At 43.0% G+C, this 27,146-nt stretch overlaps 1 protein-coding gene across 1 annotated transcript in view; it reads right to left on the bottom strand.

Moving 5' to 3' along the window:
• Positions 1-27,146, bottom strand: part of LOC124789082 (serine/threonine-protein phosphatase rdgC) — a 1,335,318-nt gene that overhangs the window by 154,517 nt on the left and 1,153,655 nt on the right. The window contains exon 12 of the mRNA XM_047256373.1: positions 10,619-10,874. Coding sequence (XP_047112329.1) covers positions 10,619-10,874 — 256 coding nt within the window. The remainder of the gene's footprint in view (positions 1-10,618; positions 10,875-27,146) is intronic.

Below are 27,146 nucleotides of genomic sequence, written 5' to 3'. Positions count from 1 at the left end.
AAATCAAGGAAGGAGATGGGTTATGAATATCATACCAAACACCCTCCTTCCCCTGTCCCTGCCGAGAGCATTTTATTAAAAGCGTTCATATTTTTACAAACAAAAAAAATGGTAAAATATGTGTGAAATCTTATGGGACTTAACTGCTAACGTCATCAGTCCCTATGTTTACACACCACTTAACCTAAATTATCCTAAGGACAAACACACACACACACACACACACACACACACACACACACACACACACACACACACACACACACACATGCCCAAGGGAGGACTCGACCTCGTGATCGTGCGGTAGCGTTCTCGCTTCCCGCGCCGGGGTTCTCGGGTTCGATTCCCGGCGGGGTCAGGGATTTTCTCTGCCTCGTGATGACTGGGTGTTGTGTGATGTCCTTAGGTGAGTTAGGTTTAAGTAGTTCTAAGTTCTAGGGGACTGATGACCATAGATGTTAAGTCCCATTGTGCTCAGAGCCATTTGAACCATTTGAGGACTCGAACCTCCGCCGGGACGAGCCGCACAATCCATGACTGCAACGCCTTATACCGCTCGGCTAATCCCGCGCGGCCATATTCTATGTTGACATTGGGAAAATAAAGAAGTGTGTAAAATAAGGGTCTCAAGAATGGTAAGGTATTATAGAAAACTACCATCTCCGGATACGATTCAGGAAACTTGCTTGAGAGCTAGTCCACATGAATGCACTTGCAATGTGGCTGGGGGATGTAGAAAACATCACATCCAGAAAAAGGCTCACAACAACTAGTTTCAGAAGATTCCAAAATAAATAAAAAAATAAATAAAATGAAAAAATAAAGAATGAGACGGAAACAGAGTGAAAAATATGGATAAAAGAAGCGATAAGACAGTAAAACGGACCCCCACGTACGTAAGTAGATATGACTGGAAGAAACAGCACTTTCGTCAGTTACAGGAACGTATTGCCGTAGTCTCCCGTCGAGTGATAACATGTTTAGTGACAAGTAAAGTAGTGATAATAGTGAATGGTTACTTCAATTTTACATCATGTAAAGTATGAATTATGTCGAAGTTGAGAGTTGATTTCTTAAATCCATTGTACAATATAGGAACTGATAAATTTTCAGACGAACGCTTTTAAACTGTCTTAATGTATTTTTCTGAACTGCAGTTTTTGCAAATTATGGTACAGCAATATAGTAAGCACTAAAGTAAACAAATTATTAATAATACTTTGTTGTTACCATCATTAAAATTCTAGACGTCTGTGACACGTTAAAAGAGAGATTGTTGGAATTTATATTGCCAGAGAGGCAGGACATAGAAGGAAATTATCCGTGCACCTCAGAACGGACCTCGAGGTTCACGCCTAGATACACAGGGGTTGTCAGAGCACTGAATTTATCGACGTATGTTTTATTATGACTACGCGTTGACCAACACAATACAGTTGTTTCGTTCCAGAAGAACGATTCTCATAGTAAGGATTATACCATTTAACAAATGCACCGACGCATCCACGATGTGTGCCATCAAACCTACGTAAATTATAACATTTAATAATGGATTTTGGGAAAGATAGAAGGTACTTTTTACTAATGCTTATTTTGATCACATAACGTAGAAGAGGAGGCCTTGTACATAACTGCACAACGAAGAGCAATTACTTATATTCACTTAGTTAAAATTTTCTTCATCATATTTAGACTCATAAATCAACCCATAATTCTTCGACTTCCGCAAATTAATTTAGAGCTTAAGTGCGATACTGCTTTGATAATACATAGCGTTATACGTAAATGAAGTAAAGCACACACAGTCTGTGTTTCTCACTCTAACTAATTTAATCACCGGCCCCACCCGTAATCAAATTTACCTCTTACAACTGCTGCTAAAAGAATAAAAGCTTCCCTGCTTCCCCAGCAAGAATACTCCTTTCCTGTCTGACAACACTATAAACTAATACGTTCCGATGTTCACCAAAGTGATGCTTGAAGGAAAATTAACTCTTAGGCGTCGGCAATCAATTTTTCTGAAATTACTCTCACTAAGTAATCTACAATGAGACCACTGCTCTCAATGATCCTATGATATTGACTATAAAATATACAGAAGACCAAATGTGAGTCGATGAAAGTTGGTTCATCAAATGAGTCTATATTTGAAAGCATTTTGTGTGTGTGGAACATAATAATTTTGCTATCACATCGGTTTGCATATGAAGTAAATTCTTAATCATCTACTTCCAGTGATGTTCTATAATTTATTATTTTATTCATACCTGTTATACCTCAGCAGCTGTAGTACATATTTCAAAATAAAATTCAGCTGTCAGTTGCAAATGTATGTCTTCTGTGCTGCTGGTACAATAGCTTGACATGTAGGGTATAAGTGATTTAGTTATTGTAAATTATCAAACTTTCCATTTGTGTTTACAATAATCACATACAACTTTTACAATTTTTGAACATATCATGGTGTTATCCTTCTGAGAAGAAAAAACTGACATCTGATAAACTAAGGCTAAGCTTCTGAAGACGAATAATGAATTAGGTGAAACCGGTGAAGTGAAATAAAAATATGTTTGTAACTCACGACTGAATTCTATTCTGAAATTCTGTACTTTGCCACAGTCAAGTGCCAGCTGTGACATTAAAAAGTTTCTGCGATAATTCACAGAACTTCATGATGACTCTTTGGGTACACCTGGAAGCCGATAATGTTCTAAGAACGTAACAGGCTCTGGTAAAATGCAGAATACCACCCGAAGTGGGTACTTACGAATTTTCTTCGTATCCTCAACAACTGTGGTAGCACAAATTATCATGCTCGATACGCCCAAAATACTATCAAACATAGACTCTCATTTGATAGTCATCCTCTGCGATTGGTTGAGATGCCATTACTTCCTCAACACACATAAATCTAAATTAAAAAACGATTTAATGAATGGTAGTAACTGACTGTACGAAAATCCGTACATAGATATGAGAGTACTTAGGGACGTTTCCTTAACACATATTTCACAATTTAAAATAATGATCATTACCTGACAATTTAATTAGAAATGTAATTACTCCAAAATGTTAAGTAAACATTGGCAAAACGGGGAGCAATTTACATATATACGAATGTCATTGGTATGTACCAATTAGATGTAATAATGGAGCCTGATCCCTACAGAGTAGACTAGAACACAGCGGTCATAAAATTTGTATCTCGTCAAATTTGTCCGTGTTTCAGCATTACACTTTATCGGGAATGGGGTCGTGATACTGTTACGGGGTTTATGCTGCGCTCATTGTACTCCAGTTGAGAAGCTGCTAATCAGATATTCATATCTGCTGAGAAACTTCGTTTTCTTGCTGAGCTATCGAGAGAAGAAGGTTGCCATGGTCCAACATTGCATAAGACTGGATATAAAACAGTTAACTGCCACTAATTACTTATAATATATTTCTTTATTGACTAACTTTCTGTCCTTTCCAGGCTGTTCCACAGAGACGAATGAAGAAATTCACATATTCATGTTAACAACGTAATAATGGTGTGTGATGTTGCTTCTCTGTGGCAAGAAGATAAGAAACCGCTAATTAGTTATATGGCAGGCTGTGTCGAAAACACATTTATTTAGTTAACGCGTCTGCTTGGCCAGTATTAAGCATTATTCACTACAAACACAAATCTATGGCTGACAGCTAATGTTCTCGTAAGTGGAAGTTTCCAAGTGGGTATTAACACCAGTACCTTGCCGGCCTGGGTGGTCGAGCGGTTCTAGGCGCTACAGTCTGGAACTGAGTGACCGCTACGGTCGCAGGTTCGAATCCTGCCTCGGGCATGGGTGTGTATGATGTCCTTAGGTTACTTAGGTTTAAGTAGTTCTAAGTTCTAGGGGACTGATGACCTCAGAAGTTGAGTCCCATAGTGCTCAGAGCTATTCTGAACCAGTACCTTGCACCGCATTAAGTAAAGAAGTTCATATTCATCATTTGTTGCGGAAGTTTTACCACGTTAAATATAAAAGAATTCGTTATCTCACTCTGTTGTTTCGTTATTAATGACTATTTTAGACCTTACTGTTTCATTTCCTACACATGACATTACTTTGGTCTTTGACACGAACACACTTAAATTACATTCATTAGCTGCTATTAGAATCATGTACAACACACATTCTCTCCAGTAAAAAATCTGGTCCGCTCTAGTGCTATTTTGAGCGGCCACAGCTCTGCATACTACGCTGATAAGTGGCATGGTATGCGGGTTTTAATGACACAGAGAGGGGAAATAACAGAGCGCCCGACAATGTGCCCTCGCTTAAATCCATCGTCAATAACCAGCATGCGGTCGCAATACACCGACGTAATGTTGTTAAAAGCATTTTTTTTAATTATTTGCAGTGTTGGTTCGTTCAATTTAGGGGTAGGGGACCAAACAGCGAGGTCATCGTTCCCATCAGATTAGGGAAGGACGGCGAAGGTAGCAGGCCGTGCCCTTTCAGGGGGACCATCCCGGAATTTGCCTGAAGCTATCCAGGGAAATCATGGGAAAACTAACTCAAGATGGCCGGATGCGGGTTCGGAGCGTTGTCCTCCCAATGTGACTCCAGTGTGCTAACCACTGCGTCATCTCGCTTGGTATATTTGCAGTGCGTTGATCTTGTTGTCCAAGAGAAGTGGGTGCTTGGCAGTCAAGCAAGACCGGTGTTCGTTGTATCCTTATGTAAGAACTAGTATTTCTGATACACCAAGTTGATCGAGATATTCCTTCGCTCGCACAGAAAAAGGCTTAGCTGCTAGGTGACTGGAGAACCTTGGTTGTATAGAACGTTCAGCACCAATAACTATAACACTGTGTTCGGAAATGGATCTTACTTTGCAAACATCTCGCAGCATGGGGAATTCTCACCAAATGATAAGGGGTAGTACACCAGCCTCCGCACAGAGGCTTTGTTCGGTAGTCCCCTGTGGCCAGACTAATGCGTGCATGGTGGACAACATACAGTGACTTTAAAAAGGAAATCCCGCCGCGCGGGATTAGCCGAGAGTCTGAGGCTCTGCAGTCATGGACTGTGCGGCTAGTCCCGGTGGAGGTTCGAAACCTCCCTCGGGCATGGGCGTGTGTGTTTGTCCTTAGGATAATCTAGGTTAAGCAGTGTGTAAGTTTAAGGACTGATGACCTTAGCAGTTAAGTCCCATAAGATTTCACACACATTTGAAAGACGAGGTCCCATTTCAAAGTTCGTACCCGGCGATGGACACAAACAAACACAGTATCTGCGAGACGCGGTGAGGAACGAGAGACGCCAGCGTAGACACGCCATCGCCGCAGCGGGCTTGCTTACGTCAGCACTGAACTCGAATTCGGGAGGACTATGATACAAACCCGCGTACGCTCATCCTGATTTAGGTTTTCCGTGAGTTCTGTAAATCGCTTCAGCAATAGCAGGGATGGTTCCTTGGAAAGGACACGGCCTACTTCCTTTCCCAAACTTCCCTAATCTGAGCCGGCCGGAGTGGCCGAGCGGTTCTAGGCGCTACAGTATGGAACCGCGCGACCGCTACGGTCGCAGGTTCGAATCCTGCCTCGGGAATTGATGTGTGTGATGTCCTTAGGTTAGTTAGGTTTAAGTAGTTCTAAGTTCTAGGGGACTGATGACTTCAGATGTTAAGTCCCATAGTCCTCAGAGCCATTTGAACCTAATCTGAATGGACCGACGACCTCGCTGATTTAGCCGGCCGCGGTGGCCGAGCGGTTTAAGGCGCTTCAGTCCGGAACCGCGCGATCACTACGGTCGCAGCTTCTAATCCTGCCTCGGGCATGCATGTGTGTGGTGTCCTTAGGTTTAAGTAGTTCTAAGTCTAGGGGACTGATGACCACAGATGTTAAGTCCGATAGTGCTCAGAGCCATTTGAACCATTTGAACCTCGCTGATTTGTCAGCTCTCCCGAATCAACCAACCAACAAAAGCTTACGTCAGAGTGGAGTGCGGATGAGCCCAGTGTGCAGTCATCGTCGAAGATGACAGCAACGTCTAATTATACCCAGCAGTTCGAGAGTTGTATTAGACAGAACCATGTAGCAAAGTTTACTGTCAACTGCACACAGAGAAAAAGAGACTATTAGTCTGTACGGTGTCAAGTGATACGTTAGCGTTCAGTGACATATATATGTAGACAACCCTATTGGCATGGATTGTTTCAAAGTTAAGTGTTTAATCTTGTTCAAGTCATAATAAAGTGATGTAATATTTTGTGTCTATTGTAGTATCCACTCGATCTGTTCCAGAAGTAAATTAAAGAACTTACCACAGTGGCGACCTTTTTTTTTTTCATCCGGAACAACATGAACGAAGGTGCTATTGAATGTGATCAGAGTGGACCGATATGAAGCCTGATTTGTACCGCTAAGCTATTTGAATGTGTTTATTGCCTTCGGATATGTAGATCTCAGCTCGTCGAGGTGTCGCAACCATACTGATCTCCGATCAAAGACGAGGCGGCACAACCACACCGATGTCTCAGTGCCGAACATGATGCCTCTCATCCAAAATTCTGATAAGGTGAAAGATTGACGCGAATGATGAAAATATCGATAAACATTTTTTTCTGTATACAAGTTAAATGTCTGAATATGTAGAGAAGGACAGCCATGAGCAAATCTCGTTTTTCGAAATAATGATTAAAACTTGTCATTGGAAACCGAATAGAGTAGGCCAAGTATTTATATAAGGGCTATTTTTGTATTTCAAGGTCCGATTGGTCGCGAAATAGAAAACAAAGTAAAAACCAGAAATGTGTTATTTGCAACATTTAGCCACAACTTCCAGCTATATTTCTACATAGTCGCTGCCCCTCTTCGACATTTTTCGTAGCGTTGTACGAACTTTCCAATAGGCTTATCATAGAAAGCAGCCGCCTATGCTCCCGCCAGCCCTCTACGCTGGTCTGCAGCTCGTTGATGGTGCCAAAACGCTGCACTTACAGCCAGCAGTTCATGTGAGCATAGAGATGAAACTCAGATGGGGCCGTTGAGCGCCTGGTAATCAAACAAATCCAATCGGAAACGCAGCAGAAACGTTTTTTCAGCAGCTACAGTGTGCGGCCGAGCATTGACCTAAGAAACGACAATGCCTGATGATAACATTGCTCTTCCCTTGTCCTTAGATGTTCTTCGTAGACGATTTTCTCGAATCACCAAATCCAAGATCATCAGCTTACATTCGCTTCCTTCATTTACTACCTGTATCATTATTTTTAAATTGAAGGTGGGTAGCTAATAGCAGTGGTCCCCTCCCCCTCCTTTCCTTTCCTTCCTTCCGCTCTCCACTTCTCAGTTTACATATAATGAATCACAGCTACGGATTCTTATAACTGAATCGCCTATGTAACGCCCAAACCCTCAGATGTCAGACACACAGATCCGCAACAAACGTTGTATGCAGATAGAGTATCAACCAAAACACAAATTTAGTTCGTTCTGTGTGCTGTCATTCAGTAGAACATTCGTAAACTGTAATTAAAAATAACACCAGAACTACGGAGGACAGCAGAGACGTATCTGTGATTGGTAGTTTCGTAGATCTCTCAAGGCTGAGTTGGTAGAACGTGAGGTCGTCGAAATAAAGGTCCTTCATTCAAAACCATCTAGCGACAATTCGTTTTATCTGTTTACGAATGCAATAGTTATATCGGAGAACATTTTCCTGACATGTAAAAGGACTTTCTGGAGTTCCTAGCAATGTTCTTTTGGCAGTGTACTTTCACTTCGTTAGGTGAAAGTACCAAATCTGTAGGGTACATTTGTATGGATAGGTGTATGTGTTCTGTTGGACATGTGTGACAGAACAGACATCACTAGTGACAAAGCAGCCAGTGCATTTTTAGTTTCACAGGAAAAAGATAAACAATCAGAACACTAGAGTCAAGAAATAACTGCTTCAAACATACGGAAGTATTACACACATCAAAAAACGTTTAGCATCACCGCGGTTCCGAGAGTTCGGGAACCTGTAGAAAAAATTGGAACAGATATAAAAAAACATAATTTCCGCCGTTTTTGCTTCTGATGAAAAGCACACATTGCATGTTTTACCACTATACAGCAAGCCCTTTAGAGGTGGTGATCCAGATTGCTGTACACACCGGTACCTCTAATACCCAGTAGCACTTCCTCTTGCATTGATGCATGCCTGTATTCGTCATGCCATACTATCCACAAGTTCATCAAGTCACTGTTGGTCCAGATTGTTCCACTCCTCAACAACGATTCGGCGTAGATCCCTCAGAGTGGTTGGTCGGTCACGTCGTCCATAAACAGCGCTTTTCAATCTATCCCGGACATGTTCAGTAGGGTTCATGTCTGGGGAACATGCTGGCCACTCTTGCTGAGCGATATCATTATCCTGAAGGAAGTCAGTCACAAGATGTGCACAATGGGGGCGCGAGTTGTCATCCATTAAGACGAATGCCTCGCCAATATGCTGCCCATATGGTTGCACTATCGATCGGAGGAGGGCATTCACGTATCGTCCAGCCGTTAGGGCGCCTTCCATGACCACCAGCGGCGTACGCCGGCCCCACATAATGTCACCCAAAACATCAGGGAACCTCCACCTTGCTGCACTCGCTGGACAGTGTGTCTAAGGCGTTCAGCCTGACCGGGTTGTCTCCAAACACATCTCCCACGATTGTCTGGTTGAGGGCATATGCGACACTCATCGGTGAAGAGAACGTCATGACAATCCTGAGCGGTTCATTCGGCATGTTGTAGGGCCCATTTGTACCGAGTTGCAAGGTGTCGTGGTTGCAAAGATGGAACTCGTCATGGGCGTGGGGAGTGAAGTTGCGCATCATGCAGCATATTGTAACACGACATCCTGTGGCTGCACGAAAAGCATTATTCAACATGGTGGTGTTGCTGTCACGGTTCATCTGAGCCATAATCCATAGGTAGCGGTCATCCACTTCAGTAGTAGCACTTCGGCGGACTGGGCGAGGCATGTCATCGACAGTTCTGTCTCTCTGTATCTCCTCCATGTCCGAGCAACATCGCTTGGGCCACTCCCAGACGCCTGGACATTTCCCTTGTTGAGAGCCCTTCGTGGCACAAAGTAACAATGCGGACGCGATCGAACCGCGGTATCGACCGTCTAGGCATGGTTGAAGTACAGACAACACGAGCCGTGTACCTCCTTCCTGGTGGAATGACTAGAACTGATCGGCTGTCGGGGCCTCTCCGTCTAATAGGAGCTGCACATGCGTGGTTGGTTACATCTTTGGGTAGGTTTAGTGACATCTCTGAACAGTCGAAGGAACTGTGTCTGTAATAAAATATCCACAGTCAACGTCTATTTTCAGGAGTTCTCGGAACCGCGTTGATGCAAAACTTTTTTGGTGTGTGTAGTAGTCCCACAAATCATACAGTAAAAAAAAGTCATCATTGGGGTATGAACACAGGGCCCGTGGTACAACGATTTAATGCTCTACCAACTTTCCAATGGAAGCTCTACGTATTAGTTTTTCACAGTTGTGCTTTTCTCTTGCTCTATAGTTCTGGTGTTAGTTTTAATAAACGTTACGCCCGTTCTGCTGGACGACGGCACGTAGTACGAACTAAATTAGAGTTTTGGTTGTTAGTCTGTCGACGTACAACGTTTGGTACCGATATGAGTGTCTGACATCTGGAGGTCTGGGTGTGAGCAATGGATCCACCTTCTTCTATGCGGATTCACAAACATCTCCGACTTCCTGTGGGAATCTCAGAGTAGCGAACTTGGAGGAAGTGGACAGGGAATGCAGATAGGTGGCGCTCGGGTGGGAATGTGGATCGGCCTTAAGGCTTGCCGAGATCGTGCAGTTGCGATAACACTAAGTCCTATATGCCGCAGTGGTTAGCGCACCTGCCTAGTTAGCAGGAAGTCCTGGGTTCGAATCCTGGTCGTGTACACACTTTCTCTCTTCGCCGCCGATTCCTCCTAATGTTCAGACGCAGGTGACAGCAGCGATCAACTGGGTTCGAATCCTGGTCCGGTAACATTTTCTCTCGTCGCCGCTGATTCCTCCTAATGTTCAGATACAGGTGACAGCAGTGATCAACTCCCTCTCCTTTCCTTTCTTCCCCTCTCCACCATCAGTTTACACATAATGTATCACAGCTGCGGTTTCTGCATGTGTCTGTTCCTTCGGACATGTCCGAAGAAACAGACATCACGCATTCATACGTATCAATATCACCTGTACGACTGTACGACATGCTTAAAAGTGCCTGGACCGTTGCCGCACTTTGCTCTCAAGCACTACAGTCACGTTATGTGGGCTGCCTGAAATCAGGCGGAACAACTCTGCATGAAGAAACTGAATGACAGTGCGCACTTTACACTTGGCAGGAGACTCTACTGTTCTGCGCATGTTTATGTGCTCACTGTGCACTCAGAAGTGAGAGCTGTGACGTGACACTATCGACGTGCATACTCTAGACACTGTGCAACTGATGTGCGCAATGCATCATCAGATTTTTGCTGTGGCTTTAATTGCGCGACCGATCGGAAATTGAAGAAAAGTGGGCCTCGCGTTACAGTGGTAAATCCTGCCTCAGGTGAACGACGTCACCGATATGGGACCTGCAGCTCACCTGTGTCGCCGGGGTCGTGAGTTCGGAACTCTGCGAGCAGCGAGTCCCGGCAGGCCAGTATCTGCGTGCTGAGCTCCCGGATGGCGGAGCTCTCGACGAGTCCGACGCGCTGCCGGAAGGTGAGCCGCTTGGCGCGCGACGTGGCCGTCGTGAACTGCACGAAGTGCTGCGACAGCTCGCTGCCCACCAGCTTCAGGTAGGCGCCCTTGTTCGAGCCCATCTCGTAGTAGTTGGACGCCGAGAAGATGGTGATCACCTGCGCACGGCGAAGCATACGTACAGCATTAGCCAAGTAGTGGTGAAGACTGAATGACAGAGTCGTACATAATTGCTGGATCAGTCCGTTATTCGATGTATAACGGACTAGCTCAGTACTTGGCGTCGCCCAAAGTTTGCATTTATTTAAGTCTTTTGTTAGTCCATCTCTTCCCTTCTGGTCTGTCCATCTCCTCCTACCCCCCTCCCCTCTGTCCATCTCCTCCTTTCCTATTCCTTGTCCATCTGCTCCTCCCCCTCTATCTGTCCACCATCTACTTCACACCTCTGGTCAGCATTCACAAAAATTAAAATTTCAGATTGTATTGTTTATCGTAAGTATAGGTTAGTGGCCTATGGTGGAAACGTATTTATCGCAGTAAGGAACTCGATGACACCTACCTATGTTATCACGAATACCGAATGTGAACTAATGTGGGTGAAGTTAAGCATCAGTGGTCGGTCAAATGTGGTAATCGGGTACTTTTATAGACCGCCCGGGTCACGAACTGCAGTGGTAGAACGTTTCAGAGAGAACTTGAAGTACATCATTTGTAGCTTTTCTGATCATGTTTTTGTAACAGGGCGAGACTTCACCTTGCCAGGTATAGACTGAGAGAGCCATGCTATCAAAGGTGGTGCCAGAGACAGGGATTCGTGGGACATTATTCTCAATGTTTTTCCGAAAATTACTTTAGCAGATAGTTAGAGAACCAACTCCTGAAAGTAACTTCTTAGACCTCCTAGCAATTAACAGACCTGAACTTATCGAATCAGTTAACATAGAGGAAGGTATCAGTGATCATAAGCCTGTGATAACAACAAAGGATTTTACAAGGAATGTTAAGAGAGGTAGGAAGATGTTTTTGATTATCCAGAGTGACACGGTACAAATTTCAGATTATCATAGTAGGTAGCATCAAATATTCAGTGATGAAGACGAAGACGTGGAGCAGAAACGGAAATATTCAAAAGCATCGTTCAATATCGCTAAGAGAAACACTTTTCGAGCAAGGTCTTAATGAATGGGACAAACCCACCGCGGTTTAATAACCGTGTTTGCAAACTGCTCCCTTCAATTGAAGTGAAGACCTACCTGGGAACAAAAGCTGAATGAAGAGAAAATGAGCGTCAATAGGTAAACGAGAAAAGCGTCCAATGACTTCGAAAGTACAATTTTGTCAACAGATCTGAGTAAAAACCCTAAGAGGTTTAGCTCTTATGAAAAATAAGAAAGTGGTTCTAAATCATCTATTCAGTCAGTTAGTGACCCTAACGGCACCGGAAAATGACCGAGAGAAGGCAGAAATACTAAATTCCGTCTTCTGAAACTGTTTCACCGAAGAAGAGCGTAATGCCATAGCGTACGACCTTCGAAATAGCAGATATTGAGATAACTGACTGCGGAACAGACAAACACCTTCAATCACTCACTAAGTGAATAGGCATCAGAATGAGTTGAGATGCCTATAAGGTTCTACAAAGCTTATGCCAAAGAGCTTGCTCACCTTCTAGGAGTAGTTTATGATACATCGATGGAGCAACAAATGGCACCTAGCGACTGGATAAAAGCGCAGGCATTTCCGTTTCCAAAAGGATCGTAGACATATGCATATAATTATAGGCATACATCACTGACATCAATCTGTTATACAGTTATGGAACATGTTTTATGCTCTTGTATTGTGACGCTTTTGGAGAACGAAAATCTCCTCTACAAAAATCAACACGGATTCCGCAAACAGAGATATTGCGAAATTCAGCTCGCTTTGTTCCTCCATAGCGCTGTAGACAACGGCGATAAGGTTGATGCCGTGTTTCTTGAGTTCAGGAAGGCATTTGATACCCTCCCACACTGCCATTTAGTGAAAAAAACATACGGACTTACCGAGTATTTGACCACATATGCGACTGCATACAAGACTTCCTGGCAGATACAACTCAACAAGTCACTCTTAACGGAACAAAATCGAAAGACGCAAAGGTAATTTCCGGAGTACCCAAAATAAGTGCGACAAGAGCGATTGTTTACAATGTACATAAATGATCTAGTAGGAAGCGTCGCATGCTATTTAAGACTATTCGCAGGTGACGCGGTAGTCTGTAACGAATTAGCAACTCCAGAAGAGAGTAGAAGATTTGCGGAATGACCTGCAGAAGATTGATCGATGGTGAAGCCTCTGGCAGTTGATCAAGAACTTAAATAAATGTAACACATTGCACATGCATAGGAAAAGAAAGCCACTTCTGTACAACTGAACTACTGTTGAAACCGGCCGTTGTGGCAGAGCGGTTTTATGCGCTTCAGTCTGGAACCGCGTTACGGTCGCAGGTTCTAATCCTGCCTCGGGCATGGATGTGTGTGATGTCCTTAGGTTAGTTAGATTTAAGTAGTTCCAAGTTCTATGGGACTGATGACCTCAGATGTTAAGTCCCATAGTGCTCAGAACCATTTGAACCATTTTGAACTACTGCTGAGAAACTGCTGGAAATAGTGTCTACCGTAGAATATCTGGGAGTAACTATACAAAGCGACCTTAAGTGTCATGACAACATAAAACAGACAGTAGGCAAAGCAGATGCCAAACTCAGATTCATACGAAGAGTCTTAAGGAAATGTAACTCATGCACGAAGGAAGTGCTTTTTCGACCGTTTCTTGAGTGTTGTTCATCAATATGGTATCCTTACCAGAGAACTGGTAGAAGAGATAGAGCAGATGCAATGAAGAGGTCACGATTCGTCACGGGATCGTTTAGTCGACACGAGAGTGTTACCGGCGTGCGCAACAAACTCCGTAGGCAGACGTTACTAGGCAGGCGCTGCGGGAAGGTTTACTATTGAAATTTCGAGAGAGCGCTTTTCTTGGAGTGTCGGACAACATATTATATCTTCCCACATACATCTCGCATAACAACTAGGACGAAAAAATCCGAGAAATTAGGGCTAATACAAAGGCTTACCGACAATCATTCTTACCACGCGCCATTCGCGAGTGGAACAGATTAGAGAAGGGGGTGGGGGGGGGCCTTGTCAGTAAGTGGTATCAGAAGTACCCCCACTACACACCATTAGGTTGCTTGCCGAGTAAGACGTAGATGTACATGTGGACTGTACGTCTATATGACCTAACACAGGCCGGCCGTTGTGGCCGAACGGTTCTAGGCGTTTCAGTCCGGAACCGCGCTGCTGCTACGGTCGCATGTTCGAATCCTGCCTCGGACATGGATGTGTGTGACGCCTTTAGGTTAGTTAGGTTTAAGTTGTCTTACGTCTAGTGGACTGAAGACCTCAGATCTTAAGTCCCATAGTCCTCAGAGCCATTTGAACCATTTTTGGTTTAACACAACATCATAAGCGATGCTTAGCGTCCTTACAAAACCTATACAACGAATTCGAAAGCAAAGTTCTATGTATTGACTTGGCAGAAAAGCCTAAGAAATTTTGGTCTGATGTCAAAGCGGTAGATGGATCAAAACAAAATGTTCAGACACTCTGTGACCAAAATGGTACCGAAACAGAGGATGATAGACTAAAGGAAGATATACTAAATGTCTTTTTCCAAAGCTGTTTCACAGAGGAAGACTGCACTGTAGTTCCTTCTCTAGATTTTCGCTCAGATGACAAAATGGTAGATATCGAAATAGATGGCAAAGGATAGAAAAACAATTAAAATCGCTCAAAAGAGGAAAGGCTGCTGGACCTGATGGGATACCAGTTCGATTTTACACAGAGTACGCGAAGGAACTTGCCCCCATCTTGCAGCGGTGTACCGTAGGTCTTCCGAAGAGCGTATCGTTCCAAAAGATTCGAAAAGGGCACAGGTCATCCCCGTTTTCAAGAAGGGACATGGATCAGATGTGCAGAACTATACACCTATATCTCTAACGTCGGTCAGTTGTAGAATTTAGGAACACGTATTATGTTCGACTTATAACGACTTTTCTGTAGACTAGAAATCTACTCTGTAGAAATCAGCATGGGTTTCGAAAGACAACCCAGCTCGAGCTATTCGTCCACTGGACTCAGAAGGCCATAGTCATGGGTTTCCAGGTAGATGCCGTGTTTCTTGACTTCCGCAAGGCGTTTGATACAGTTCCCCACAGTCGTTTAATGAACAAAGTAAGAGCATATGGACTATCAGACCAATTGTGTGATTGGATTGAAGAGTTACTAGATAACAGAACGCCGCATGACATTCTCAATGGAGAGGTGTCTTCCGAAGTAAGAGTGATTTCCGATGTGCCGCAGGGGAGTGTCGTAGGAGCGTTGCTATTCGCAATATATATAAATGACCTTGCGGATACATCGGAAGCTCACTGAGGCTTTTTGCGGATGATGCTGTAGTATATCGAGAGGTTATAACAATGGGAAATTGTACTTAAATGCAGGAGGATCTGCAACGAATTGACGCATGGTGCAGGGAATGGCAATTGAATCTCATTGTAGACAAGTGTAATGTGCTGCGAATACATAGAAAGAAAGATCCTTTATCATTTAACTACAATTTAGCAGGTCAGCAGCTGGAAGCAGTTAATTCCATAAATTATGTGGGAGTAGGTATTAGGAGTGACTTAAAATGGAATGACCATATAAAATTAATCGTCGGTAAAGCAGATACCAGACAGAGATTCATTGGAAGAGTGCTAAGGAAATACAGTCCGAAAACAAAGGAAGTAGGTTACAGTACAGTTGTTCGCCCACTTCTTGAATACTGCTCACCGGTGCGGGATCCGTATCAGATATGGTTGATAGAAGAGATAGAGAAGATTCAACGGAGAGCAGCGCGCTTCGTTAGTGGATCACTTAGTAATCGTGATAGCTTTACGGAGATGATAGATAAACTCCAGTGGAAGACTCTCGAAGAGAGACGCACAGTAGCTCGGTACGGGCTTTTGTTGAAGTTTCGAGTCCATACCTTCACCGAGGAGTCAAGCAGTATATTGCTCCCTCCTACGTATATCTCTCGAAGAGACCATGAGGATAAAATCAGAGAGATTAGAGCCCACACAGAGGCATACCGAGAATCTTTCTTTCCACGAATGATAAGAGACTGGAATAGAAGGGAGAACCGATAGAGGTACTCAAGGTACCCTCCGCCACACACCTTCAGGTGGCTTGCGGAGTATGAATGAAGATGTAAATGTATACAAAGGCATCCGTCCACCCACCATTTATGGTATACGACATCACAAAACGCAGTATAAACACAGATTTAATGATGGAACAAAGTTGCCGGAAGGCTAACGCTGTTTTAGTTTATTCTGGTATCTGTAGACCCTCATTCGTTAAAGAATGGAACTCTCATCAACACAGCAGCAAAATCACACACCAGATTAATTGGCAAACGGGTTAACGTGTCAGATATATGACGCTAAGTATGTAACCACCAAATTTACAAAAGGTTTGAAATCATACTGAAAGTTAAGAGGGAAGTCGCTTAGAGCTCTCATTACGAAGCACTAGATCGTTATGCTCTTGGTAATTTTGGCTACATTTTAAGCAAAAGGAAGTCGCATTTCCTGAGCTATGTGTAGTACAATGATGTAATTTCCCCGTCTGCAAACTGTATTGTGAACAAAGTCAGTAGAAGAAAAATAATAAATTAGAACGTCATGTTTTATGCTGAAGTTTTATTGCACGAACAGTGAAATTGTATTAAGTGATAAACTTTCCTCTTTTCATCATTTTGTGGCGGAGATCAGTGACAAAATATTTCATAAAGGTTCGAAATTATCTCTAAAATTCCTTGAATATCACTGAGTGCTTACTTTCTGAAATTATCGGTAAATTAAGTCCGGGTAAATGAGTGGAGTCACTTACGTTGCCTCACGACGGACGTAGAGTTTCTGATTGTAATACTCGTGTTACTGAGTTAAACTTTTAACGTAACTGGTGTACACTGTCCAGTTACATTAATATGGCCACCTATCAAACGCCCTAGTAACCACAATTTGGAGCGCGAGACCTGCAGGAAGAGAGGAAATGAGGATCTGGAAGGCACCGGCAGCGATGTGGAGCTGTGCCAACTCCAGTGTCGTCATCAGCTGCACTAGGTTTCACAGTAAACGAATAGCCGATTCGAGATTCTACAATAGACTGTCAGTTGGATTTAAATCCGGGAGTCTGGTGGTCAGGCAATACCGTAAACTCGTCCTGGTGCTCTTCGGACCACGCATGTACACTGCGAGCTGTGTGGCACGTCGCATTGTCGTGCTGGTAGGTACCCTTGAGCTGCGCGGAAACAAACTGCATCTACAGCGGTCGTAGTCTCCAAAGATAGATGCCTACTTCTGTTGATACTCGCGGCTTCGAGAATGACGAAACCACCCATAGAATGCCACGAAAACATTCCGCAGACCATAACGTTCCCTCCTCCGAGCTGGACCCTGTGTTTCGGACAATTCACGCCATACAGGCCAGCGGCCATCTTTACGATGGAGCACAAAACGTGACTCATCTGGCCGCCTGTCGTCGATCAGTGAACTTCCAGATGCGATACTGGCGTGAAAATTTCACTCTTCTTCACCGATAAACAGCCGTCAACATAGGTGCATGGTACCAGGCACCCACTGCAGAGGCCCATACGCAGCAACTTTCGCTGAGTGGTCATTGACATGATACTGTTGGTAGTCCCTTGGTTCATCAAGCGGTCAGTTGCTCAAAATTTGCACGTCTATTCGCCCGTACACATCTCCGCAGCTATCGTTCATCCCTGTCATCTAAAGCCAGTGGTGTACTACAGATGCCGGCCGTTGTGGCCGAGCGGTTCTAGGCACATCAGACCGGAACCGCGGTGCTGCTACGGTCGCAGATTCGAATCCTGCCTCGGGCATGGATGTGTGTGATGCCCTTAGGTTAGTTAGGTTTAAGTAGTTCTAAGACTAGGGGACTGATGACCTCAGATATTAAGTCCCATAGTGCTCAGAGCCATTTGAACCATTTTTTGTACGACAGTAGTCTCGGCGCCCGTTTTGGAGGGCGCCGTTTTTCCATGCATGGTATACATTACCCTCGGCTGCAGGCGAGCAGTTTACAGACTTAGCAGTTTCGGAAATGCTTCCACACTTACCCCCCTCCCCCCCCCCCCCACTCCGAAACATGCTTTATACTCCTCATATACCCTCAACTGACAGTGCTGCTAAATACCGTTGTAAGGGTTTTGTTTTTTACAGAAAATTGTAATTTCGGTGATATTTTTGATGCCACGCAGAAAAATAAAGCTTCAATAGCATCTGAGTAATAGCGGGCAACATCTCTGCCATAATTGTTATGATGCGAGAGACTGTTAATAGAATCTTTTCTTACCACTGGAGTGCAGTGTTGGAGAAAAGTGGAGGAGTCGAGTTGTATTTTGTTAAGGAGTGAGATGTGTTTAGGCCGTGTTGTATGCCAGCAATAATTTTCTTATGTTACTTTTCATTTATGAGGAGATATTTTGTAAATTCATTCAGTAAGACTTCAAAAGGTACTGTAATAGCGCATTTGCTCAGACATGCAAGTGTAGTAGTTAATTCGGCAGGATTTAGAATTGGAGATATTTATGATAACGTACCAATGTGTGATTTACTGATTTTTCTTCAAAGATGGATAGAATACGTGTTTGTAAGGAAGTAAAGCGAGCTTGTTCAGGCTTTTCCGTTATTAATGTAAAGTGAATTTTTGATATTCCAAGCGTTAAAATATTTTGCCTGAGTGATATAAAGTTTCGGTAATACAGTTACGTTATCGCTTACCAATCAATGAGCTTCGTATCTTCATTTGAAGTTCACATATATAATCTAGTTTTTTCAAGTTTCTCAGAAGCAGAACATTAATTGACAGCGATCATTGCAGCAGTAAGATTTATTAAGATAGAAATTTTGAGAATATCTCTATAGTTTAAACCGCACAATGCAAATCACATTGCTTGTAGGTTGAATTTTTATTTTTTTACTAGCATAGCAGTACCAGTCACAGTAGTTTGGAGGTAGCACCAACAAAGTGTTTATTCATTGTGCATATAGATAGACCATTTATAATTTACGTGTGATAAATTAACATTTCAACGGTGACATACTTTTCAGGACAGTTTTGATAGTTATTTATATTTCATATACTTTCGAAGTCAGATTGGTGGTATTATAGCTACCGGGACTGTTTCCTTAAATTTAACAGAACGGACTGTACTCTCACCACAGGCGTTACATTGCACAGTTAAATGTTGCATTTCTGGATTAACTTTTGCACTGCTAATCACTTTTCAAACGTTATGAAATTACTTACGAACTTAAATACGAGCTCAACTGTTTCTCTAATCACCAATTCAACTTCACACTGCGACACAGACAAAATACCATTAAACACAACTATGCATTACCATACATAAAAAACTATTTACCCTCTTTCACCGTCTCTGAGTGGTTATTGCGTGTTAATGTCGAACATAGGTGGTGGTCACATCAATGTGAGTGAACCTTGTACTCCTTAATGAGCAGATTATGGCAGCTCTTTAAATATAGAAAACGAAATTTTTGTTGCCTGTAGAAGCCATTAGATAGGTAACCTACAACTGGTATTGGGTTCTGGGGTAGTCACTAAGTAATACAGATTAACTTATGCAAGCATTTCTGCTGCATATTGTATCTGTTTGAATACCTTCTCGTATAGTATAACGGGCAGTTCATTAGCTTGTGGGAAAAAAAGAAAAGAAAAAAACCCAGCCGCACCCTGATCGAATCTGCGCAGACGATTTATGAACGTTGCTGGTGCACCACCGAGCCTGAGTGTGCTTTATAGGCAGTTTCTTTCGTTCATTTAGTCAAATACTGGGCTGTTCTTCAATTTTCACCTCAGAACATACGACACACAAACAGCTAAAATACGACCATTCGCAAACAGAGTTTAAACATTCACTGGCGATGCACTTGACTCCTCGCCATTAGGTGACTGCGTGCTACATGCTCACTGGTCATTTGGGCTCAATTCTGGGCAGGACTCGTCACTGAAGACAATTCTACTCCAGTCACTGAGTTTCTAGGCCGAAGACATGTCTGGAGACGCTATGGACAGCAATGAGATACTAGCTTGATTCTTCCCCACCATACGGCCTGAAACCAGGAGTGATGATCTGAGACGCCACTTCTTTTGATAGCAGGACCCTTTTGGTTCTTCAAATGGCTCTGAGCACTATGGGACTTAACTTCTGAGGTCATCAGTCCCCTAGAACTGAGAACTACTTAAACCTAACTGACCTAAGGACATCACACACATCCATGCCCGAGGCAGGATTCGAACCTGCGAGCGTAGCGGTCGCGCGGTTCCGGACTGTAGTGCCTAGAACCGCTCGGCCACACAGTCCAGACCCCTTTGGTTGTCGTCCGCAGCATCCATACAGCACAGCGGTAAGTCGACTATATCCTACGCCTCGTTTTGTTGCTTATCGTGGTAAGCAAGATAATGCCCGCCCCCACACTGTGAGAGTTTCTACTGCCTGTCTTCGTGCTTGCCAGATTCTACCTTGGGCAGCAAGATCTTTCCCAACTTGAGAACATTTGGAGTATTATGGGCAGGGACCTCTTCTCTCTCGGGAGTTTGACTATCTAACTTGCCAGGAGGACAATATTGGGTGCGATGTCCTTCAAGACAACATCCAACAACTCTATGAGTCAATGCGAAGCCGAATAATTGCTTGCATAATGGCCAGAGGTGAGCCAATGCGTTATTGACTTGCTCAATTTATAAAGCTCTTTCTTTTGAATTTATTATCTAATTTTTCTGAAATTGTAATCATTTGCTCTCTGCACATATACATCACGTCTGCTAATATCCGTCACATTCGGATGATTCCTTCGTGGTGCATCTTTTTCTGTCTTACAGCGTATGTTAACGTGGTAGTAAAAGTACTTGAGTCCCCCTATCATTTCTATAAACGTATCAGCCATCTTATAAAAGTAAAGTAAATTAAACTCTTCGGAAATTTTAAACAGCAGAGAGCCGATCTCTTAAGTATCGCACCTAAAAAACTGTTCTATAATATTTGGTAGGTTTGTAACATTTTCAAAGTTACGGAGAATTTAATATTATAGTTTATGTTCTAGTAATATTAATTCTGATGGTGTGTTTGAGTTATAGTTTTACGCGTAAAGAATGACATTTTGTCCATCAGCTTCTGTAGATTAAATATTGCTTTTCGAAACATTCTTTCAGTTGAATTTTAATATTACACTACCATATTCCTTTTTCAGAAGGTGATACCACCTTGGAGAATTGCCAAGTCACTTCGTCCACTTGAAACCTATTATTCTAGAATGGTCTTTAGCTGTTATCGTTCCTCAGTTCATAATTGCAAAACGCGGGGTACATATTAGACGGCATTCAACATTAGAAATATACAGGAATCCTGGAATACAATTTCTGAACGATTGTATAGCAGTAATGAAATTGACAAGCAATCAGCAATGTTCTGTTGTTATAAATGTCTCTTATGTATAAGACAAAGAATGAACTCACTTTATAAAAAAATTGGTTAACGTCAAAGAGTTTGTTCTTAGATGTCGCGATCGAATATCCTTCGATAATACATTGTGAAATTACAATTTGACCACGCCGATTCTTAGGTGCGGTTGATCTGCTGAAATGCACAGCAATCACGCCTCGTTGGACAGCTGGACACGCGCAGATAAATCTCCGGGGTAAGATTTGTGTGTTCATACGAGACCGTCGCGAATAGAACTGTCTTAGCTACTGTTACTCTTTGCTGTATATCTGAAAACAAAAACCAAACATCAACGATGCAGACGGAAGTACTAGAATAGTCATATGCTAGTACCATTTGAGAAACGGGGCCATTTTGTTGCAATTAATGAAGAATGAAGAGTAAATTGTTAAAAATTTGTTAATTACCGTTACTTTAGAGTGTATCTCTTTCGACGAAATACTAATTCTTTTAAATATTACGTTTTTCTATTTTATTGCTGTAGACCTTGTCATTCCGAATTGTAGGACAATATTCTTTTTAAAGAACGAAATGTTATAAATGGAATGTCAGTCTGCTGCTTGAGAGAGCGAGCCTAATTAAACGAATGAAGGAATGCATACGATCGACTATCAGACGAGCATGAAGAAGAAACGCTTAGTAGTCTGGCTAGGCAACAGCTGCTTACCACTAAAATATTCGCATCAACAGCAGTGCCCAACAAAAATAATTACATAGCAGCAGGCCGCACAGGCCATGAAATATCTAAGCTGCATATGTAAACCCACGGGAATTTAGTTTCTTAAACCATTATCAAAGATTCACAATGATTTGCAGGAAGGTATCGCGTTCTGCAAGAAAATAAGCAGCTGACAAAAATATACTTAACGCTGAAAATTAAAGCAAGGAAACCTAGAAAGCTGTAAAAAACGAAAGGAGAAAAGAAACGCAATAACTGACAGATAAAAGACAAGTATATGTCGATAAAAGATCCACAGAAACTAGCAGATTTAGTGAATAAAAACTGCCATGCATAGGAAAGAATCTATAACAAAAATTCCCAAAATATATCAGTCTGGCAGTAAAAAATCATGTGGCAAGTACGACTTTGTTACCGACTACAGTTATGATAAAAATACAAAACCTTAAAAATAAGAATTCAGCTGGCGTGGATGAATTCCCAATCTGTGTACACAAAGGCTGCAATGCCAGTATTCGGGTCCCATTAACTGACATAAAAAAACTAAACTCCGCCCGGGCAGGCCATGAAGGACCAACGGTACCTACTGGCCGCCGTGTCAGCCGCAGACCACAGTCCTCACTGGATGCGGATATGGAGAGTCTAACATAAAGAATGAATATTTCGGTTCAGTCAGTTTTTCAGGGTTATTGTGTCTCTATGACAGAAAAGTGATGTGGAGATACAGAAAACTACATATTTAAATTTATGCCGCCATCATTTTCAATAATAATGGAATCCATAGTACAAGCGTAATTCAGTGAAGCACAGTTACGTGTCGGGAGTAGCAGAAGTTCTGAATCAGACACACGGTATCTGATGTGGTAGACAAAGATGAATGTGCCACAGGTATATGTTTTTAATCTACAAAAGGCTTTAAAACTATTCACCATGGAGAAAGAAAGAAGCATTAGGAATAAGAGGTACTGCCAATGAGTGATTCCGATCGTATGTGAAAACATGGAGCAAAGTTAAGAAGAAAAAAATGTTTTAAAGAAAGGAAATATTTTGCTTAAATATGTATCAGTTCGAAAGTACATTTACACAGGAATCCTCCGGGACAACAGGTTAGAACCAACATTATTTTTTATAAACAGCTATGATTTTTCCTCACTGGTGAAATATTGTTTTTGCTAATGACGAAACACATGTAAATCACAAAATTCCTAGAAGAGAAAACGAATGAAACCCGAAATGATGATCATCGTGCGATAAACTTTAACTACACGAGTCTTCTTATACAGCAAATATAATTCTGTAAAATTAAATGTGGATGGAAGTTTCATGACTGTATGGAATCACAAGAATTAATACTAACTGTCATCTGGAGTGGAATGAAGAGACAAGTACACCAGCAAAGAGAGCGTCATCAGCACGCTATGCCCTTAAGAGTGCAGTCACCAATGTGTAACAGACAATATATTATAGTTATGTACTGCTCTTAAGAGAGCTATATTTTGACTCATTTATAGAAAGTCACGCACACGAAGCCGGACTAAAAGTAACTACCGTGCTCCCTGTACAAATCTGTTTGAACAGCTGGAGATTCCAACTGAACTATATGTATATATCTGCTAATATGTTAGGCTTATCAAGGAGACTATTAGCATTTATCTTACAAAAACATCAACACTAATGACAGTGCAACAACAGCCACTCAAGACGTAAATTCAAAAAGAGTAAGCAAACGAAAGCCAGGAAACAGCATTTTCTACAAGGGAATGAAGTTCTACAACAAATTGCTCAAGGAAATCAGAGACCAATCTCATCGAAATACACTCCTGGAAATGGAAAAAAGAACACATTGACACCGGTGTGTCAGACCCACCATACTTGCTCCGGACACTGCGAGAGGGCTGTACAAGCAATGATCTCACGCACGGCACAGCGCACACACCAGGAACCGCGGTGTTGGCCGTCGAATGGCGCTAGCTGCGCAGCATTTGTGCACCGCCGCCGTCAGTGTCAGCCAGTTTGCCGTGGCATACGGAGCTCCATCGCAGTCTTTAACACTGGTAGCATGCCACGACAGCGTGGACGTGAACCGTATGTGCAGTTGACGGACTTTGAGCGAGGGCGTATAGTGGGCATGCGGGAGGCCGGGTGGACGTACCGCCGAATTGCTCAACACGTGGGGCGTGAGGTCTCAACAGTACATCGATGTTGTCGCCAGTGGTCGGCGGAAGGTGCACGTGCCCGTCGACCTGGGACCGGACCGCAGCGACGCACGGATGCACGCCAAGACCGTAGGATCCCACGCAGTGCCGTAGGGGACCGCACCGTCACTTCCCAGCAAATTAGGGACACTGTTGCTCCTGGGGTATCGGCGAGGACCATTCGCAACCGTCTCCATGAAGCTGGGCTACGGTCCCGCACACCGTTAGGCCGTCTTCCGCTCACGCCCCAACATCGTGCAGCCCGCCTCCAGTGGTGTCGCGACAGGCGTGAATGGTGGGACGAATGGAGACGTGTCGTCTTCAGCGATGAGAGTCGCTTCTGCCTTGGTGCCAATGATGGTCGTATGCGTGTTTGGCGCCGTGCAGGTGAGCGCCACAATCAGGACTGCATACGACCGAGGCACACAGGGCCAACACCCGGCATCATGGTGTGGAGAGCGATCTCCTACACTGGCCGTACACCACTGGTGATCGTCGAGGGGACACTGAATAGTGCACGGTACATCCAAACCGCCATCGAACCCATCGTTCTACCATTCCTAGACCGGCAAGGGAACTTGCTGTTCCAACAGGACAATGCACGTCCGCATGTCTCCCGTGCCACCCAACGTGCTCTAGAAGGTGTAAGTCAACTACCCTGGCCAGCAAGATCTCCGGATCTGTCCCCCATTGAGCATGTTTGGGACTGGATGAAGCGTCGTTTCACGCGGTCTGCACGTCCAGCACGAACGCTGGTCCAACTGAGGCGCCAGGTGGAAATGGCATGGCAAGCCGTTCCACTGGACTACATCCAGCATCTCTACGATCGTCTCCATGGGAGAATAGCAGCCTGCATTGCTGCGAAAGGTGGATATACACTGTACGAGTGCCGACATTGTGCATGCTCTGTTGCCTGTGTCTATGTGCCTGTGGTTCTGTCAGTGTGATCATGTGATGTATCTGACCCCAGGAATGTGTCAATAAAGTTTCCCCTTCCTGGGACAATGAATTCACGGTGTTCTTATTTCAATTTCCAGGAGTGTATTTAAAAAGTCATCTTATAGATCTTATAATTCTATTCTTCCCTGAGACGTTTAAGTCTTTTCCTTATCTACGATAATGATCAAAGCAGAAGAAATGATTTAAAATTTGTGCTGTGGCCAGGACTCGAATCTGTATATTTTGTATACGGGGCAGAAACACTACTCATTAACCGCCACAGCACTCTGGTCAACATCGTTCACTTATTTTCCTTACATTGTCAGTACTGCAAGGGCTCTCCGGCATTGGAACAGCACCCCAGGATTGGGCGTAAAGGGAAAGTTCTGTGCCTTAGGTGATGTTATAGATCTTATAATTATATTTTTTCCTGAGACATTTAGGTCTCTTACCGTAATGAAGGAAGCTACAATATTTAGGCCATGTTATTAGGGGAGTAAATTACAAAATATTGCAAATAATACTAGAAGGGAAAATTTGTGGGAAGAGAACGAGGGGTAGAAGACGGACACCCTGGATTGACAATTTAAAAAATTGGTACAACTGTTCAACGTCAGAACTCCTTAGATCAGCCAAATCAAGATCAGAAATTGCCATGATGACAGCCAACCTTCTTAGAGGAGACGGCACATGAAGAAGAAGACCGTAATGATGAAAGCAGAAGATATGAGTTGAAATTTATGTTCCGTCTGTGACTCGAAACTAGGTCTTTTTGCTTGCTAGGCATAAACGCTAACCATTACACCACAACAGCACAATATTGACCATACTTCTGTGGTGTTGTAATGGTTAGCAGTTCGGCCTCAAAAGCAAGGAGACCCAGGTTCGTGTCCTGGTCTCAATACAAATTATAATTCACTTCTTCTGCTTTGATCATTATCGCTGGTAAAGAAGGGACTTCAATGTCTCAGGGAAAAATATAAGATCTATAAGATCACCTGTGGTGCAGGACTTTACCATTACGTGCAACGCTGGGGTGCTATTCCATTGCTAGAGAGACCTGGCAGTAGTGACAATGTAACGGAAAATAAGCTGAAGATATGAATTGAAGTTTCTGTTGGCTAGGGCACTCAACTTGTGTGGTTCGCGCAGTAATATTGACCATGGTACTGTGGTAGTGTAATGGTTAGCATTTCTACCTAGCAAGCAAGAAGACCCGGGCTTGAGTGCTGCCCATCCCACTAGCTTTAATTAATTTCTTCTGTTTTGATCATTATCGTTTAAAAGGTCAGTTAAAGCATATACAGAGTAACGAACAGTAGAAAAATTAGCATTATTTAATAACAAACTACTGCCAGTAAACTGTCTTAGTTCCATAAACTTTGCTGTAGAATGCTGTGCTCAGGAACTGTGACAGATAATTCTAGTCTCTTCGCATTTTCTTCAACACATCTCATTCATTGTGGTGAGGTGATGACTCAGCTTTGTCACATGAATAAGGGGCAATATGAAGAACTGAATCGGATGGTGGAAGCATCGTCAAGGCTCTGATGCCATTCGAAAGTGAGTGAGTGTGTGTGTGTGTGTGTGTGTGTGTGTGTGTGTGTGTGTGTGTGTGTGTGTATGCGCATGCATGCAGTGGAGAGGAAGAGACTGGGGCGCTGTGTGCTGTAGTGTAGCGTGTACTGTGTACACTAACTAGTGATGTGTTACAAATGAAGAATGTAAAAGGATGTTTATCTACATTAATTATAAACTTGTTTGCAAGTGCCTGCGAAAACATGTCGAACACATAAAAATTAACAAGATAACGTGTTAATCTAAACCTACATGAGGCAATATGTTGTTGCCAAATTTATTTAACTTTTCCAAAATTCTTTTCTTTTTCAGTTAATATGACATGTGTAATAACATTGTGTAAATTATGAGTGGATGAATAAGATGATAAATGATCCTATCACAGCATTTAAAAGGGGGAATATGTT

The sequence above is a fragment of the Schistocerca piceifrons genome, chromosome 3 (genome assembly GCF_021461385.2).
Source record: "Schistocerca piceifrons isolate TAMUIC-IGC-003096 chromosome 3, iqSchPice1.1, whole genome shotgun sequence".
Taxonomy (NCBI): Eukaryota; Metazoa; Arthropoda; class Insecta; order Orthoptera; family Acrididae; genus Schistocerca; species Schistocerca piceifrons.
The sequence above is the reverse complement of the archived record's forward strand: the minus strand, read 5'-3'. Positions and strand labels throughout refer to the sequence as shown.